Source organism: Myotis daubentonii, chromosome 9 (assembly GCF_963259705.1).
Source record: "Myotis daubentonii chromosome 9, mMyoDau2.1, whole genome shotgun sequence".
Classification (NCBI taxonomy): domain Eukaryota; kingdom Metazoa; phylum Chordata; class Mammalia; order Chiroptera; family Vespertilionidae; genus Myotis; species Myotis daubentonii.
The window spans coordinates 31,522,269-31,542,416 of record NC_081848.1 but is presented as its reverse complement, the minus strand read 5'-3'; the positions used below and the strand labels follow the sequence as shown (position 1 = coordinate 31,542,416).

The window sequence follows — 20,148 nt, the reverse complement described above, 5'->3', positions numbered from 1 at the left end:
CCCTACAGCCCTGGGGGAGGAGCTACAGAAGTTCAGAGGAAATGGTAGAAGGTCCAAGCTAAGGAGAGAATAGCCATAACTCTGAATGAAATTGAAAGTTTAATTTTTATATATTAAAAAAAAACTGAACATATTGATTAGTGCTTGAAGGACCTCTTCTTTTCACAAAGGAATCAGAAAAGTTATAGGATTTGCCATGTATCTTATTAAGACAGAGCTACTAGCCTCCTAGCATGAATTTTAAAGGGAAGAGACGAAAACCAGGTTGCTTGATGTCCCATGATCACTATAGTGAGGAATGGGAGGACTGAAGATGGAAAGTGAAGGCCATGGGATCAGTGGTGGCCCTGGGATGGCTGCTCCCTACATTTACCTCTCGGCCTGTGACTCCTCTCAGGGCACCTCTGCTATGCTCTGTGTGCTTGTCCCGTTCTCTCCTTGCTTCCCACAGATCAATTTTGCAGTGTTCTCCAGCCCAGGCTCTGAAGAGAACTAATCAGACCCAGCACAAACCGTCCTTGGTCCTCTGTCCCCCCGCCCCCCCCTCCCGCCTCATTCAGCAGCCACACTGAGCCCTGAGGCAGGAGGAGAAAGAAGCGCCTCAAGCCGCTGCCCTGAGCTTTAGCTAGAAGGAGATATTAGGATATTGGTACCGAAACACAGTGACTGATTATTCAGGACATGGCTCCTTCGCACAATAAAAGGAAAGGAAAGCTGAGGTAGGCCCAGGAATAAAGTGTGGGTTATTACCCGTCATTAGATGTTAGGGTCACAGATCATTTTGACTTTTGTCCTTCCAGGTGCACAGGACAGGGAGCCATACAAGTTCTTTGTGAGTTAAAAGACGAGGGTTCGGGTCCACTTACAAAAAAGTAACATTCCTTCTTTGAATGTCAGTTTCCTCGTCGGTAACCTGAGAGTCCCTCAGTGACCTCCAAGAGCACTCACAGTCCCAGCACCTGCTCTTCTACACCTGATGGCCTCTAGCCCTTACAAGCTCCTCTGGGTTGGATGTCACTGTGCCGGTTTAAAGATGAGGAAAGAGATGCCCAGGGGAGTTCTTTGTCTTTACCAAACTCACAAGCTCAGCAAGTAGTGGAAATGAGATTTGAACCCATGTGGGTGACACCAAGCCAATATGCTTCAGGCAGTCCTCCCAGCGCCGAGGCAGGGAGGCAGGGACGGCTCTGTAACGCGCTGGGCCTGAAGAAACGCTCTAGTGCTGGTGCTGCTCGGTTTTCTCCAGATGGGGCTGAAAGGCGGCCGCCGCCACGGGGGAGGACCAGCACAGTAAAGCGGTATGACACCGGAAGTCTGTGAAGCGCAGACAGCCAACTCCCAAAAAGCTGTGGAGGAGTCAGCCGAAGCTGAGCTAGACACAACAGAGAAAGGAGGAAATGCAAAGCAGGCCTCGGCCAGGCAGTCAGCTTGTGAGAAGCGACCGCATTACACTGGGCACCTGAGCCGCCAGCAGCCCGAAGGCACAAGGTCACAGTCTCCCACGCTCCCACTGGCGACGTCGCACACTTTTATGAGGAGACTTTCACACACGCCCAGCTCCTTTGGCTGTATTCACACATGAGTGGTTAAGAGTTGTTATCTGATCATCTGAATCGCAAAGGGTAACGATGAGGTTTCACATCCTCCCTTCTGCCGGGTTAGCTCTGCTTTTAAGAAGAAAAACAGCCCACACAATTTTATACGGAATTTGAAACAGAGTTTGGATGTTATTACTGCTTTTTCAGTACAAATATGGCAATAGAGAGAGCTGCAACTTTAGTCGGAGAGTATTCAGTCATCTCTTTTTTATTATTTACAGCAAAGAATTAATATTTCATGTTATCAAGCTCCAGGTTGCATGGTTTCTTTTATTATTATTTTTTTTTTATTTATTTCAGAGAGGAAGGGAGAGGGAGAGAGAGATAGAAACATCAATGATGAGAGAGAATCATTGGTTGGTTGCCTCCTGCACACCCCACACTGGGGATCGAGCCCACAACCCAGGCATGTGCCCTTGACCGGAATCGAACCTGTGACTGAGCCAAACCAGCCAGGGCTGTATGGTTCCTTTTAAATGCTAAGTCTGTAAAATTATTACGGCTAGCCTCCTGATACATGGCAACTTTTAGACTGATGTTAGTGTTTTGTCGGGTAGACGTTTCAAAAATACCCAGAATTAGTCTAATGGACTACATCCTGAATTGAAAAAGAGATTCCATCAGAAATGAGGTTGGAAAGATTAATATACTCAAGCAATTACTTCAAATGAGTAAGAAAAATACAGATTTTAGCGATGAGCACCTGTAGGCTGGAAGAATGAAAACTTCCATTTCTCACCCTCCAGATGTCAAATTAGACTAGTCCCCAAAATCTTACGAACCCTCTTGTTTATAAACCGCTGTCTCATCAGACACTCTTGTTCCAACTCCATTAGAGGCAGACCCTGACCATTGTGACCCCCTTTCTGGCCACTCCACAACTTGGGGAGCTCTCCCCTCCTCCTGGCTCACGGCCCCTCGCCTCCCACCAAAGCTGCCACTGACCGTTGCCGTGATTCGGGGCTGCTGTCCTGTGCTGCAGCCTCAGATCCCTGCCTGCCAAAGACGGGCAGTTTGCCCAATTTAATTTTCTTCAAAATATTTTTAATATCTGTTGAGTCCCAGGGATTGCAGTAATAGAAAGATGAGGAAGAGAAGTGTTTACACTCTGCCTTCAGCGTTTTCCTCGGTTAGGAGACACAGTTCTTCCGGTACTAAGTCCAGATGGTACTAAGTCCCGCCCAGCCCGCGGCCCTCTCTCCAAACTACTGAAAGAGCAGACCTGCAGTTCCGTCCATGCCGTTGCAAATGGTAAGAATTCCTTCTTTTTCACAGCAGCATAGTATTCCATCGTGTATATGTACTACATTTTTCTAACCCATTCATCTGTTGATGGGCACTTAGGCTGTTTCCAGATCTTAGCTATGGTAAATTGTGCTGCTATGAACATAGGGATGCATATATCCTTTCTGATTGGTTTTTCTGGTTTTTTTGGGATATATTCCTAGCAGTGGGATCAATGGGTCAAATGGGAGTTCCATTTTTAACTTTTTGAGGAAACTCCTTACTGTCTTCCATAGTGGCTTACCATTTGCAACGGCATGGATGGAACTGGAGAGCATTATGCTAAGTGAAATAAGCCAGTCAGTAAAAGAAAAATGCCACATGATCTCACTCATTTATGGATAATAAAGACCATTATAAACTGATGAACAAAAATAGATACAGAGGCAGAGCAGCATTAAACAGACTGTCAAACTACAGCGGGAGGGTTGGGGGGAGGGAAGGCTGGGGAGGGTTGCGGGGTGGGGTAAGAGATCAACCAAAGGACTTGTATGCATGCATATAAGCATAAGCAATGGACACAAGACACTGGGGGGTAGGGGAGGCTGGGGGAAGGTCAAGAGGGAAAAAAGGAGACAAACGTACTACTCTTGGTAATATTTTAAGCAATAATAAAAAATAATGCTAAATAACATCAAAAAACAAACAAACAAACAAACAAAAAGAGCAGACCTGCAGACCTCCCCCATGCAAGGCAGACACCTGAGAGTTCTTGGCTGACTCAGTCTGTGGGGAACACTGTCCCTTTGAAACAATGTCCTAAAGGGCAGTGAGGTTCCACACCACTATTGGGACAATGCTACTGTTTAGTGACAGAATCCTGTAACTAAACGGGTCTCTGTGGACCAGCCCAGAAATCCAGCAACCTTAATTGTCAGCATCGTTTGTATGAGAAAATACTTTCCGACTTCCCAATAATGATCCTTCAGGCCTTATAAATATAACATAGATGTTATCATAAAACAAAACTAACCTGATTGTTCTCTGGTTGGGAGTGGTCCAGTTTCCTCCTGTTGCACACGGGTGACGCCCTCACTTTATTCAATCTTTGCTCAAATGTTACCTCCTAAAAAGAGTATTCTCTGATCACCGTATCTAAAATAGAGACTTGTAGTTTTTCTTCATCACACACATCTCCACCCGAAATGTTTATTTGCTTGTTTACATATTTCTGGTCTGGCTTCCCCACTAGAACTTACATGTATTAAAGGCAGGGGTTTCGTCCCTTATTTGGCAATACTATCGGCGCCTTAAATAGTGTCACAGACATCAAAAAAACTTGATGATTTATTGTATGAACAGTGAACAAACTGGACTGATCTATCCTGCTTTGCTTCTCTCCAACCTGTAAAGCAGCCCCATGTCACGTCCCTTGAATAGGGGTGCTGGTTATATGACCTCTAAGCAACTCTCAAGGCCTCAAATTTTATGATCCTTTGCTCTCTCACTTCTGACATTTATGACCTAAGAAAGTCCAGAGAGGGTAGAGAATCTGCACTTCTTCTCTGTCCTCTCTCTCCCTCCGAGCCTAACTCAGAGCCAGGTCTACTGACTTTCACAGCTCTTCTACCATTCTCGCTCCTCTTCTCATTTTGTCCTACCTGTCCCAGGAAACACACGCCAAGAACACTGGAAATGTAGTTAGGTGAAGTCAGAGGTACAGGATGCTACGCAAGTGGGTAATCAAATCTCCCTTATATTTCTGTTGTGGAATCAGAAGTTGTGGGATAGGAAGTTGTGTGACATGAAGTTGTGTGATATGAAGGGTAGATGGACACACAAGGATTCCAATATTGGAAGCTCTCCTTTGAAAGTACAAATGTTCTTGGGAGAGATGTCATCTTAAACTAACTCACATTAAGGTGCTAGTAAATTATTGGAGCATTTCTGCTAACTGAAGGTTCTAGATGCTTCATTAACTATGTACCCTAAAAACTCAGGGAGTAAAAGGTGTAAAACAGAGAGGTGAAAATCATGGAAGATAAAATTTACTAACATCATGGCTTTATCTAGAATCAGCCTTGTTAAACTTTCTAATTTTCTTTTTAAAGAACAGTATAAAATCACTCTAGAAGATGCTAGAAAAAGAATAATCAGAGACACTTTGTTGCAACTGGACCAAAAGAAGGAATGGGCCACAGAGGTATAATTCAATTTTCTTATTTTAAGAAACACACAACTTTCTCCCTTATTTTTCCTTGTAGTATCCTATATAATAAAAGGCTAATATGCAAATTGTCCCCTCCACTGGGAATTTGACCAGAGGGCAGGGCCAGCTGGCCAACCAACCGCCCACAGCCCCTCCCTGCTGCTGGTCCAGCCGGACCCCACCCATACATGAATTCGTGCACTGGGCCTCTAGTATTATAATAGTTAAGAACTTGAGGTCTTAAGTTAGGCAGTTTGTATTTAAATTACAGTTCTATCACTTATTTGGTGTATAAACTGAATTAGTTACTTGACTTTTCTGGGCTTCAGTTTCCAAATCTATAAAAAGGGAAAAATAATAATATTTACCTTTAAAGAATAAGGATTGAATAAGATGATTTAAATAGCATAGTATCTCATAAGGATCAAGAGCTTAAATTATTATTCATTTATTTTTAAAGTATAACAATAATGGCTACAGTACGTTATTAAATAAAGTTGTGGATGAATTATAGAATGAAATATAATTTGTCTAAAAAGTACTTTCTTATATATCCAAACCTAAGAGAGCATACTTTATATTCCTGGAACTTTAAAGATTTGGGATATAAAAAATATTTGAGATATAATTTCTAATCTTATATGTTTTCAAATTTCTTTGTTTTGCAAAAATATCTCTTTTTTCCCCTCACTGTCCTTCCTTTGTCCCCAGAATATCTTCTTAATCAGTGAGGTCCCCACTGGGATTGTCTCATCATCTGGAATATTCCTTCTTCAGAATCATAAATGCCTGGTCTTTTCTAAAGTTCTTCACTGAATTCCAGTTGCAACTGTTTGCTGCTTCCCTGTTGGTTCAATTATTCTCTTACTGTTGTTATCCTATTGTGTGATTTTTACTGATTTACACAAATAGAGGATTATGAAACTGACCAATGGTTTGTCTGCCCATACAGTTGGGCCACTTTGACTGAATATGACAAAAGAGAGAAATCAACAATTTAGTGATTTGATCATAGTTAAGATGACTAAAAGGGTATATGTAGATCAGATATGCATGCCTCAAGTAGACATGCTCAATATATAATGAGGACTGATTTATTGTTCCTCACATTTTACATCTAAGTCTCTCAACAATTCTATAAAGTAGGAACCTGCTAATGAGAAGCCCAAGGCACAGAGAAGTTTTATGACTTGCCCCGAGCATGTGGCAGACTTGAGATTCAATTCAAGATTCCTCTCTCCTTCAGATCATTGCTCTTAATCATCACACACATTTTCTTCTCTCTGCATAACCCAACACCCTCACACGCGAATGACTTTGCCTCATTCAACCTGGCTATTTTAGCACATAGTTTCATTTCCTATAATCCATTGTGGCACATCCTTGGCTGCATATTGGAATCACCTGAGAAATTTGTTTAACCCACGTGGTGCCTGAGTCCCACTGAGATGCTCATGTAATTGGCCTGGGATGTTGCCAGAGCTCCTGGATTTTCCAAAGTGTTTGGGAGATTCTAATGTGTGGTCAAAGTTGAAAACCACTGCTTCATTGTTAGTGAATTAAGCTGTTATCCAAATAACTTCAGTTATGAGCTACTACCTGCTTTTGTCCAGATGAAATTCTGTGTTTGAGGAAACTTGAGAAGTAACAGGTTGTAGCAAAAGTATAGAAGTTCCTGGTTCCTAGGAAATGTACTAGTAGGTCCACTCTTAGTTTAATTAGCCTGGTTTAAAGAAAAAAAAATCATTGCAAATCTTCCAACTCTAAGGGATAAACTTACCCTTAACATATTTTAAACTTATTTCTGTCCATGTTTATGAACTTGAAGATTTTTCCTAATTTCTCTTCTTTCAGTTGTGCCCTTCAGTGGCTGAATATTGAATTGGTAACATGGTATCCATATAAAAGTACTTTAGGGATAGATATGTTAGGTTTGTAAATATGTACTATTGTTATTACTGACACGCAGAAATCTTTGATTAGAAAGTTAGTTATGTAATTATTCGCGCTTTTACTATAGGTTGGGTCACATGTTTGACCATCAACTTGAAGAATGTTTGGTCACTACAGCTTAGTCGTCTTAATTGTGAAGCAGATCATTAGTGATTTGATTTTACCATGGCAGTCAGACTGGGTCACAGCAGAGACTAAATTGAATAGACAGCCATTGGCCAGTTCTCTCAGTTGCCTGTCTTAGGCAGTGTAAACCAGTAAAAACAATGCAGTAGGATAGTAAAGCCAGAACAGCGGAACGAAAAGTTCCTAGGTATGTTTCCAAAGTATTTGCAAAACAGAATTTAAAAGGAACGACCAGGAAAGTTGACTTACATCATCAGTGCTAAACTTGTGAACCGCTACGGTGACTCGTCCTTAGAGAGAAATTGTCTTTCAGAATGCCGTGCGGTTCATCGACAAGGGCAGCTACCGGGAGATCTGGGAGAACGACTGGCTAAAAAAAGAGGTGAGTGGAATTGTTAAAAAACAATGTCCTTTTCTCAGTTCTTTGAACTGAAAATGACTTTTATTTATGAGCTAAAGTCCTGGGAAAAGCACGGAACTGTCACTGACGGAGGTAAAATAAAATTCAAGTGGAGTCTTAATCTTATTACAAGCTGTTACTCAACAAATGCCATAAATAATTTCAATAATAACCAGAAGTGATTTTTGGCATCACAATTCACAAAATATACCCAATGTATAAGCTTCTTTATGCCTTCAAACTGATCTGGTCTTCCTCAGGACGCCACTTCCTTCTGGGGCAGTGGTTCTCAACCTTCCTAATGCCGCGACCCTTTAATACAGTTCCTCATGTTGTGGTGACCCCAACCATAAAATTATTTTCATTGCTACTTCCTAACTGTAATTTTGCTACTGTTATGAATCGTAATGTAAACATCTGATATGCAGGATGGTCTTAGGCGACCCCTGTGAAAGGGTTGTTCGACCCCCAAAGGGGTCGTGACCCACAGGTTGAGAACCGCTGTTCTGGGGGATGGGGGCAAGGCCAAAGGATCATTCCAACCTCATTGTCTGCTGTTGTAAATTGCCTTTGGGGGATAGCATGGTCTCCTTCCAATAGATGTTCAGTCTTTTTGATTTTCTTTCCTCCCCCTGCTCTTCTCTAAGATGGACCCTTGATGTATAGGGAGGTGGGGCTTACATGCCCTCTTGTGGGGAGTGTTAGTAAAAAGGGCTCAGATCTATGGGGTCTCCTTGGGATCCTTGCTCCCTCTGCCTTTCTGCTGTGTGGGGAGTGTTTTAGTCTGCTTCCCACACCGCTGACTTCTAAAATGACTGCTCTGGCCTTTTGGACATTCGGTTGCAGCCAACACCAAATCCACAGTAACAGCCATTTGCCAATGGTCAAGATGTCCCTGCCCACTGCAGTCTCTCCATCCCATCCCAGCCTGGCCCTCCTCCTGAAGAGCCTGTGGGAACCAGCGGCCCAGCAGTCCATCTGTCTCCCTGTACCACGGCTCTAACATGGCTCTTGCTGGATGTGACCATGTGGGCACCTCTAGACCTTCTTTACCTAGAACCCTATTATCGGGTACTTCCGTTTTCCCTGCCCTGCACATACTGGTCCCTCTGCCCTTACTCCTCGCCCTCATTTGCCTGGAAAACTCCAACTCTTCCTTTAGCCACTTGATTGTCCATTGCTGTGTGAATCATTTTGTAACTCCCCCAGGAAGTCTTAAGTGCTTTTCCCCCCAGTGCTCTCTTGTTTCACTGTAACTCTTGCTTTTATAAAATATGTTGAAATTGTCTGTTTATGCATCTGTCTCTTCACAGAGCAGGCGATGACTTTTCCACTATTTATCCTTGAAACCTAATAAAATATTCTCATTAAGTAGTTATTGAATAAAAGGATATCCCTGGGTATAGATATATTTATTGGAGGAATGAATCAAATATATGGCTTAAATGTTGAGTAAATATGCGAGAGCATGTTGTTGGATGAAACAAGCACATCATCTTTGGTCTAGATGTTATAAGATGCTACAGAGGTTGTGCCACACTCACTACCATACTTTGAAATTCCCTTTATGCCCTGACAAGTAGCCACCACACCTGTGCTTAGCTGCCATCCGTGAACGAGAACTCACTATTGTTTGAGAGAACTCCCTTCAACTACACACGGCTCTTGTTAGCAAGTTATTCGTATGTGATTCTCAAAGGTACATCTTCAGCACTAACTTGTGTGTGTCCTTAGCTCTGGACCTATATTTTAATTTGCCTGCCAAATAGTCCCACGTGGATGTCCCAAAGGCACTTCAAACTCCACGTAGCCAAAGCAGAACTCATTAAATGTCCCCTTAAATTTTCTCTTCTTGCATTTCCTTTTGCACCATCTGCTCAGACACCTGAGGTGAAAATGTCACTGTCACCTTCTCTCCTCTTCCCTTTTCCTAGCTTCCCATGTGACCAAATAGAGTTAATGAGTCTAGAAAGCAAGGGATTAAAAAAAAATTAACATGCTTTTTGTGATGTTGACAGTTCTTTTTAAGTTGCCTTGGTAAAATCATGGTCCATACTATTTCCAAAAACTGATCAAGATGAATCACCAGTTTTTAAAACTAGGTATTAAGTTGAGCCACCATTAGGGCAAGAGCAGGCGGGGATGGAAGACCCTTGGCTCTGCACCACATCATCCTGTGCAGCTGAAGGGGACGATCAGACCAGCCCCCTTTCCCAAGAGGAACTCACAGGCTTTTCCTGCCGGGACCGCCATGTGTGACTTAGAAAGGCGGGAAGAAAGACGGTGAAAGATGGCAGCAACTGCAATTATCCACAACTGCGGCGTACATAACAAAACAACGGTTAGTACTTGTATAGGGAGAGGACATGCATGCACTTGTAGACACGTTAGAATAACAGGATCTGAAGCAGTTAGGACTGTCTCTGCCAAGTAGAAACAGCTATTGTTAACCCTGCACCACCAGAGTCTATAAATACCACAAGAAACGGGAATTGACAAGTCAACTGCAGTATCTACAGAAGGTTATTTCAGAGGCTTTATGGAAGCATAGTTTTTCTTCGCCTTTTTAGCAGCCTGTGGATGCCATGGAACTAAATTTGCCTGATTATTATACCATCATAAAGAACCCAATGGGTTTAAGCACACTTAAGAAACACTTGGAGCATTGCTATGTGCAGGCTTCAGAATGTATAGAAGACTTCAACGCAATGTTTTTAAATTGTTGTTTATACCACAAGTTTGAAGATGACATTGCTGTTATAGCACAAGCACTAGAGAAGGGGTTTAGGCAGAAATTATTTCAGATACCACATGAAGAACAAGAGGTGGGTGGTAAGGAAACAATAAAGAAAACCACTCAACAGAATGTTAGCAGATTCTCCTGTTAAAGAAAAAGTCCCCTGAAGCATCAGAAAAAGTAGTTAAGCAGCAAGCGAGTCACTTTGTCGTTCCTGAAACATCTACTTCTCCTTCAAACAGAGCACAAGGCGACCCACCAACTCTCCCTCACAAACAGTGGCTCACGTGACAAGGACGGTGAAGAGGAAAGAGACGAAACTCCACAACTTCAGTAGTTGAGGAGGTGACTGTTCCCCAGCCCTTATGGGGGTAAAAATCTGCAAAACCACCTATAAGAGAAACTATGCTGAAGAATGTTTTGCCAGATTCTCAGCAACAGTATGAAGTTGTGAAGACTGTTCAAGGAACAGGGTGATTAAAGCACTGTAGTGAGATTCTTAAAGAAATGCTTGCAAAGAAACGCTTTTCACATGCATGGCCCTTTTATAATCCTATTGAGGTTAATGCGTTGGAACTCAGTAACTATGATGATGTAAAAAACCCAAAGGATCTTGGAACTACCAAGAGAAAAGTGGACAATGAAGAATATAAAGATCCACATGCATTTGCTGCCGTGACAATGGCAAGAATGCTCCAGGATGTTTTTGAAATGCATTTTGCAAGGATCCCAGATGAACCTGTTGAGTTAATGCTTTCTGACACCAAAATACCAATCTCATGTTGTATTTTGATGCTCTGAAATGATTAAACAATTTTCATCTTTTTAAAAGTATTAATGTAAAAAACTTAAGGTGAGCTCAATAGTTAAAAAATATTAGGGAGGGATTTATTTATTAAATAAACAGGATGATCCCAATGATAATAATTTAATAGTGCAAATCTTATATATTTTATGAGATGTCATAGATATTAGGTTTAGAGAAAATGATTATAAAAATTTATATTTGGGCTGTTTTGGTGCCTTGATCCTTTCTACCAAAGCCATTCCGACATTTCATTTTGTTATATTTTTTTACTTCTCATAATTCAGTGGAAATAAAAGACAGGAAAAATGCCAAGTTTAATTGAATCATGAGCAAAAAAGAGCTTAGTAATAAAGGGCAAATCACTTTGAGGAAATTTAATAGACTTAATTTATCTTTATTTCAATAAATATTCATTTTAGCATTATTAAATTTACTCACAAAATTAATTAAAACCATTTCTGGTTATAAGTACTATTACAGGAATTGAAAACTGCCTGGGTACAGAACAATGTATGTGTTCTAATTACTTTGTTAGAGGAATTAATTTTTTTGAGGAAGGTTTTGAAGGAGTAACAGGGATCTTTAACAAATGGACCTCCTAAAAATATTTCTCCATTTCACTCTCTCTCAGCAATAACCAAAAACTTAGATCTCTGGGAAGGATATGAGACATCCTGTTGCATGGCTTTCATTACCTGGTTTTAGTTAGCCTGCTTATTAGGAAAATGAAGAAAAATGAAATTTCTAAGTAACTTAGACTAAGTTAAATGGAAATCCAGGAAAACTAGACAAAAGGATCCAATCCCGTTAGCAATCAGAGTGCCAAGTGCTAGGACGTGTAAAGCGAACTCGGATTTTGCAGGGAAACATTTCAAGAGCATGTATTTTATTTAGGATCCTAGGTCCCTGACTAAGTTATTAACTATTGAGTTGTAGCTAAATTTTCCTTCCCAGCTTCCTCAGGACATTTGTTGGGTGTTTGGGGAAGAGCAGGGTCGGGGAGGAAAGATGGTCTTCTCCCTCCCTTTCACTTCCTTAGTCCAGAAATCTAAAGGTATTTACTTGGCCATAAAAGGAACTCGTTTTCATTTCCCTAACATTTCAAAAGGCCGGGAAGGAGATAACAACTTACAAAGTGCTCTAAAGGGGTCGGTGATGTCACAGGATATCCTTAGTTTGAAAGGCTGGACTCCACTCCCCAAAAGGGCCCTCATTCCCAGCTTTGGAAAGAGACCAAGAACTGAGTGTGCTGCCTCCCAGGCATGCCACGCCCTTAGGTCAAACATTTCCAAATGTTCTATTAATTCCTTCTGTTTATAACTCTAGAATTTTTTTCTCATCCTTTGACTTTTAAAAATTGTAAACTTTTCCTTAAGGCATTCACGTTTGTAATCAAGCTGGTTCTCTCTAAGCATTAACCCCGAGCTTTGTAATTTAGTATTATGGACTTAATGGTTTTGCTAACTTGTTGAAGGCAGGTGGATAATACATTATCTACTTTCCAACTCCAAGCCCCAGCAATAGTTGAGACTCTACTAAGACACCGGTATTATTTTATATTATCCTTATTTGCATATTTGTCTCCTGGATTGTAGACTCTTGAGAGAAGGAGCCATGCCTAATTCACTTTTTGTATCCTTCTGCATCCAGCCACAGTAAGAACCTTGCCACAGTAAGAATCCAAGCATTTAATAAATTATTTATGTGATAGAGGTATACATGTGGCGGCAATACACTGAATACCTCCAGATTCTAAAAGGCAATAATTAAATCTCAATTACAAACATAAAATGTTAGTCATTTCTTTCTCAGTCATCATCTCAGTTACACTTCTAACAAGAGATACTGAATCTAAGCCCCTTTGTTTTTCTTGTCTCCTATCTCCTCAAGACAGATTACTTTTTTCAGTTTTGGGGGAGAGAGAGGTAAGTTGAAGATTCTATCTAGAGATATTTTTCTATATATTCTTCCCACTATTAAGCCTTCTTTAGACAGAAGTTTTCAAAATACACATAAGAATAGATCAAGGTTACCAGGCAATTTTGTTGATATTTGAGTTAGCCATACTCCTTACTGTTATTTTAACCTGCTACGTTTATCAAAGAGCTCCCATCACCTGCAACACAAAAGCCAGACTCTTAGTATCATGTGCCTCTTCCTCCATTGTCCAGTTCCTCTCCTACTTCTCCCAACTCCCACTCTGTCTCTATCACACCAAAATAACTGTGCCTTTACACACGTGGTTCCTTCTTCCAGGAATGCACACCCTCTTCTCTGCCTAGAGAATCCCTACATGGCCTTCAAGGTCCAGACTAGATGTCATCTCTTCTATTAATTCCATCTTACCATCCCCACCCCGACCCCGACACCTGGCGGACATGGGCTGCGCCTCGTCTCCTCCCTCAGCACCTGGACAGCTTCCTATGGTTTTAACACACTCTTTTCTGCTTTTATCACCATCTTTCCCACTAGGCTGAGATCCTTTTTCCCAAAGTGTACTATAGTTTCTGGTACATGGTAGGCATACAATCCATTTGAATGAATGAATGAATGAATGAATGAATGAATGCACAATATTTCATCTACTTGATATTTCTCAGAACAACCCCATCACTAAAGGAAAAGAAGGTACTATAGAAGCTGATAGAAAGGGCTCTAGGCCTGTACTTCTCTTTTTAAAAGTGTTATAATTTACTATTTTTTTCCAGTATTGTTTAGTTTTCTGTGTTGTTTGTAATTAACCTTATATAGCTCTTCCTCTCGGGCAAAAGCACTTTTAGGAGTTGAATTTCTCATCGAAGACTAAATAGAACTAAATAAGTACCAACCATCCATTCTCTCTTCTTCTGAGAACAGATTGCAATCCATAGGAAGGAAGTTGATGTATTGGAAAAAGCTATTCAAGAACTGGAAGAAGAAAATTTGGAGCTCATTGATCAACTATTCAACTGTAGACTTGTGGATCTCAAAATACCCAGGTGAAATGTATCTAGACAGTATTTTTTAAACATCTGTATCTGTATCAAGTTCTCTCTAATGATGATTTAATTCTTTAGTGCTCCAGCCAGACTACAACATTTGCAAAAGAAGGAATTCACAAAATGGCTATGGTGAAGGCAAAGGATCATGAGAGTTGACCATTTTTGTACAGTGCACACTTTGACTTGATTTTCCTAGCAATACACTGCAGTCATAGCAGCCAGCACTTCCCATGAGTGTCGGAACTGCTGACCTTCAGCATCCTCCAGGTCGGCAGGGAGTATGGGCAGGAAAATCAATGCCAAGCAGTGCAGCAGAAGGTGCATGAGGTATGGAGTTAGCACAAAGGAGAGAGTGATCCATTTTGTGGCATCTTCCTGTAAGTGTCCTGGGCTTCTGGCTACCTTGGGGAATATGGAATTGTTTCCTTTGATAGTTAAGGAAAGACTCAACCGCTTTCGAGACAGAAAAAATAGCCTGGCATCCAAAGTCACATCGATTCCTACATAAGAGAAACCACCTGTGCCCATGGCTCTGCATCCTAGCTTATCTTTTTCTTACCTGACAAAGGAGTCTTTATTGACCAGTCTTGGTGGAGAACCAGGGCCCTGGAATATGATGGAATTAAAAGAGGCATTTATAATTCGGACAAGTAGTCAGAAACAAGAAGTAATCTAAATGATAGCACATTTAGGGAGAGAGGGGAAATAAATCACACAAATGTAGGGTCTACACGTGCAAGATGGGAGAGACATGTCTGAGTCTGGGAATGAAAGCAAAGACGTTCAACATAGTGAACGGGCCAGGGAAACATTTCCACTCAAGCAGTTCCTGTTGCTTGTGTAGCATGAAAAAATACTATTTGAGTCCTAATAAAGTATTTGTTGTCTACAAACCTCTTAATGTGCTCCGAGAACGGTGAATGCAGGTAAGTTGTGGGTTTATGCTTGGTGGGTTAAGTGACAGGTGTCAGGATGCAAGATTGGAGACATTGGGAGATAGTGCAATGACTTCATAGGGGGGAAGGCGCATGGGGCAGGATAGAGAAAGAGACCACCTTTCTCCCTCCCACAATGTGTGTGTGTGTGCTTCCCTGGAGAGGTAAAGACCATTGTAGGTGATGTAGGCAGTCAAGCTGAATGAGTTGGTTGATTGCTCCTTGAGGGCCTCTAGAGGGCGGGGGCCGCACTGTCCCCTCAGTCTGGAATGTTTCTGCCCCAGCTCTAATCATGTCTAAACTTGCTGGTGTTGTGGCTACTAACCACTGCTCTCCCTGCTGTCCACTGTCCTCTTTTTTGAACCAGCCAAACCTTAGAAAAGAGCTACCCTGTAGACTGCCAACCCCAGTTCCTGCTCCCATCAGCTCAGTCCGATTCGGTGCTGATAAGAATGTGAAGTGCTAATTATAACAAAGGGGAATTCTTTCATTGGCCAGAGAAAACTCAGCAAGGACAGGAAAGGAGAGGAGAAAAATTCAGTGGGGATCTTCACTAAGTTGTTTGCAATGTTACCCTATTCTCTGTCCTCCCCACAAAAATCTTCAGTAAAGTCCACATTGTTCATCAGTGTTCTGTGGGTTGGCTTTCTTTGGTAGGTGAGATGAGTCGTGCTTCAGAGTTGGGAGAGATTAAATCAAAATCTACCCAAGGAACAAGAGACAGCGGGGAGACATCTCCCAGAACTGGGTCAGGTGCCCCAGCTCATGCTGCCGCAGCACCCGGCACCTTCCCTGTGTTACCAGCATCTATCACACTGGTGATCACTTATTTAATGTCTGCTTCCTCACTAGATTGAAAACTCCTTGAGGCAACTTTTAAAAATATATTTTTTAATTGATGTCAGAGAGGAAGGGAGAGGGAGATAGAAACATCAATGATGAGAGAAAATCATCGATCAGCTTCCTCCTGCACACTCCTTACTGGGGATTGAGCCTGCTAACCGGGCCTGTGCCCTTGACTGGAATCAAACCTGGAACCCTTCAGTCCACAGGCCAACGTTCTATCCACTGAGCCAAACCAGCTAAGGCACTTGAGGCAACTTTTTAGGACATTTTAGGAAAATCTCTATAAAGACACACAGGAATGTATAAACCCACAATTGTCTGTTAGACTTCTTATCCAGAGGAAAACTTTAAATATATTCAGGAGCTGTTTTTGTACCTAATTTCAAGTCAAAGAAATATATTACCTATTGTATATTTTATAGTAACTGCCATTTTCACCTCTTTTGTTGAGGATTCAGTCCTGTATTATGACACTAGTAGGGTGCGAGAAACAGACATTAACTGTCCTCAGTGGACATATAAAAAGTTCTGTTTTCTCATCTGGAAGAAGAATGGGGTATTCTAGCTAATAGAGTTGCTACGTTTCCCTTCACAACTCACAGTCTATGAGTTGTTTGAGACATTAGATGAGGTGAATGTCAGCCAGAGGTGACTGCCCAGGAACTCAAGTGCCAGGGGCTTGAGGCTAAGTGGACTAAAGCCTACAAATCTGACACCGGCTTCACGTAATAACGTTATGTAAGATACTTTCTGTGGCCATGCAAAAGTGACAACAAACTAATGACTAAGAGAGGAACCAGATTTACGAAGGTTGTGGCATTTAGTAAGATGTTAATTATTCAAAATAGTGAAACCAAAAGAGAAGAGAATTCTGTGGCCTCAGACATGTCCACCCACAGACCAGAGCTCCATACGCAGCTAACCTTTACTAAGTTAGGTCTTAAGCAGGTTTCACAGATAGAAATAGTGTATGTAGTTATGTTATTTTCTGGAGCCTTAAGCATTTTTAATAACACTTCATTCATGTTCTTTAAATAACTGGCAGCGGGTAAACCAGGGGATTCACTCTGGTTGCTGAGCTGCGAAGCGTGAGGGGTTGTTTGCATATCTTCGAGGGCCCAATTACTTTCTGCTGTCTTCAGGCAAACCTGATGGAAATGCCATGCACAGCTTTCAGGGCGTGTATCTTCTGACGGAGAGTTCAGTGGGAATCTGAAGCGGGAACAGAGCTCAATGCATGCGCAGAGAGCTGCAACCGCAGGCACAGTTCCTCGGGCCGGCAGCTGACACCTGCCAGTCAGTGAAGGCCAGACCTGGCTGTCATTGGATTCCTACTGCTTGCTCTTTCTCTTTTTCTCTTTGTTTTAAAACCCACTGAGGCCACTGTCATTTCTGGATCACTACATGCGACCCAGCTGGTGGCGTGCTCACTCTCACTGCTGGGACTTTAAGTGTGCTAGTCCCTGATCATGAAATGCCCTTCCTTCACCCCAGGCTCTTCCCTGGCAAACAGCCCCTGGTTCTTCAAGACACAGGTCAGGTTTTATATCCTCCTGGAAACCATCCCTTACCTCCCAGAGCTAAACGAGGCTTCTTCTTCTCTGCCCCACACTATGCTAATTACCCATTAGGGTACACAGACCATCACCCTAAACACTGTACGCCTGCCTGCTACCCTTATACACCCCAAGGGTAGGATCTATGTCTCATTTTCATCTATGTCTGTCTAGCACCCAGAAGAGAGATAATACTAGTAAACAGGTAGCACAGTATTTGTTGACTGACAGACTGCTTTTCTTATTTGTTCTTTTAGGCAACTATATCTTACCCAAGCTGCTGGACACGAAATGGCACCTGTACAAAAGCCTTTGGAGTTGTCAGAAACAAATATAGGTACTAGAGGCCTGGTGCACGAAATTCGTGCTGGGGGTGGGGGCGGGCAGGGTCCCTCAGCGTGGCCTGCACCCTCTCACAGTCTGGGAGCCCAGTGATTGATTGTCTTGCAGAGGGAGGCCCCGCCCACCCGCCGTAGCACCACTGGCCAGGTAGCCTGGGCCTCCCTCTGTGGGGCGATCATGGGGCGATGGCCGGGCCCCTGACCAATTGCATCGCACCTGCCTTGGCTGGCCTGGTGCCAGTGGGTGTCATAGCGTGGTTGTCCAGATGGTTGTTCCGCTGTTTGGCCATTCAGTCAATTTGCATATTACACTTTTATTATTATAGATTATTTTATTGTAATGGTGGTGTTTTTTGTGTGTGTGTTTTTTTAAATGAACAGTTATTGAGCATCTATTATAGACAGGCACCTCATATCCAAGAGCTATTCAGGGAATGGATACTGCCAGCTCCTCCATATTCCTCTTTTTCTTGGAGCACTTGTCCTAACCCACCTCCTTTCTCTAGTCCGACTTTCAAATCAAAGTCACCATGTTTCACAGGGAATTAAATAAATGCTGTTGGAAATGGACAGTGTTTTCTACCTTGATGTGGTTTCCACTTGAGCCAACCAACCAAAATACCAATACACACAAAGCTTCCCTTGATGACTATAACTTAGCCAATAGAAGGAAATACAGATCAGATAGAGTTTCTGAAAATGAGGCTCACTCTCACTTCAATACATAGATTCCACATTTTTAATTCTCAGATTTATCTCCTCCAAGAGATTATCAAAGGTCTTTCAAATTAAGAAAAGTGACAATGTATGCATTGTATTTTAATTTTATCTGTCCAACATCTATATATATAGAAAGGCCTAAGTGACCGTTAAGACCGAACGACCAGAACGACTGGTTGACTAGTTGCTATGACATGCATTGACCACCAGGGGACAGACGTGTAATGCAGAAGTTGCCCCATGATGGTCAATGCACTCCCACAGCCAACCTCCTGCAGCTGGCCAACCTCCCACGACCCCTTCCCCTAGCCGGCTGGCTCCAATCGCCCCAATCGGAACGTCCCACAGCCCCACCCCATGGCTGGCCAACCTCCCACAGTCCCTCCCCCTGGTCAGCCAACCTCCCGTGGCCCCTCCCCCCCCCGGTCGGCCTACTTCCCACAATCCCTACCCCTTCCCTCACCACCCCCGCCCCCAGTTGGTCAGCCCCAATCAGACCCAATCAGGACGGGGTGAGACACCGTGATTGGCCCCATTGCTGGCCAAGCCAAGGAACCCCACGCATGCACAAATTTGTGCACTGGGCCTCTAGTATACACATAATTAATTTCTTTTTCCTTCACCCCAGAAAAGTCAAAACTGGAATCCATAGAAGAAACAAGTAGCAATAAGATGAGCTCATCAGTTGCGTTTGGCGCTTTACCCATTAGTCATGAGGATAATATCAGATATGACCAGCAGCAGAGCACAAGTAGTGAGAGCTCATCCATAGACTTTGGAACCTCTGACATGAAATACTTACTCTATGAGGATGAGAAGGATTTCAAGGTGAGATTAAGTAAATAATTTTGACTACTAGGGTCATGCTGTTTTATTAATGGAGAAAATTAACCTAAAATATGGATATTGAAAATTTCTATTTGCAATTGTTAGTAAAATTTGCCCACCACTCACATCTCTTTGGATACTATTTTTACCCCTACTCTTGCCCAATTTGCTACCTATATTTGTTTATGGGCCTCCATTGCTAGCGTACCCTGTAAGTTATCTAGTGGCTTATAATAACAACTGTGTACTTCCTTTAAGGGCATCTGTTAGTTAGGAAATCGGGAAGGGCTCCACTGGATAGTGCTCAGTTGGACTCTCAAGGCAGTTGCAGTCATGTGTTGGCGGGAGCAGTAGTCATCTGAAGGTTTGATGGGGGCAGGACGGCCCATTTCCCAGGTGGCTCACTCACATGGCTGGCAGGTCAATGCTACCTAAGCTGGGGGCCTCAGTTCCTCTTCACATGGGCCTCTCTACAAGGCACTTTTATTGTCTGGCTTTTCCAAGACAAAGCAACCCCAGAGACTAAGATGAAAGCTGCAATTTTGCACGACTTAGCCTTGGAAATCATACAGCATCCCCTCCCTCATCATCTATCCGCTGATGCAGTTATAAAGTTCCAAGTGCAGAAATGTAGCTTGTACATCTTAAAAGAAGGTTGGCATCACATTATCAGAAAAGCATGCGGGGTGGGGTATACGTTAGTATGGCCATCTTTGGAAGGACAAACTGTCATATACTCCACAGGATGAAACCTGGAATATTCACGCCTTTTTTTTTTTTTTTTTTAAGACTTTTTGGTACATTCCAATTACTTCCACATCGACCCCTTGCTATTTTCCTTCTTGGTACTACCAACAACTTAAAAAGTTCTTCAAGAACTTAAAGT

The 20,148-nt window shown here is 42.4% G+C and overlaps 1 protein-coding gene and 1 pseudogene across 1 annotated transcript in view; both read left to right on the top strand.

Moving 5' to 3' along the window:
• The window catches only part of CCDC83 (coiled-coil domain containing 83), a 40,641-nt gene that overhangs the window by 17,759 nt on the left and 2,734 nt on the right, over positions 1 to 20,148 (top strand). Inside the window, exons 6-10 of the mRNA XM_059708227.1 lie at positions 4,934 to 5,025; positions 7,424 to 7,492; positions 13,912 to 14,033; positions 17,631 to 17,710; positions 19,063 to 19,262. Of these exons, the coding sequence (XP_059564210.1) occupies positions 4,934 to 5,025; positions 7,424 to 7,492; positions 13,912 to 14,033; positions 17,631 to 17,710; positions 19,063 to 19,262 (563 nt within the window). The remainder of the gene's footprint in view (positions 1 to 4,933; positions 5,026 to 7,423; positions 7,493 to 13,911; positions 14,034 to 17,630; positions 17,711 to 19,062; positions 19,263 to 20,148) is intronic.
• On the top strand, positions 7,546 to 11,048 carry LOC132241654 (bromodomain testis-specific protein-like; annotated as a pseudogene).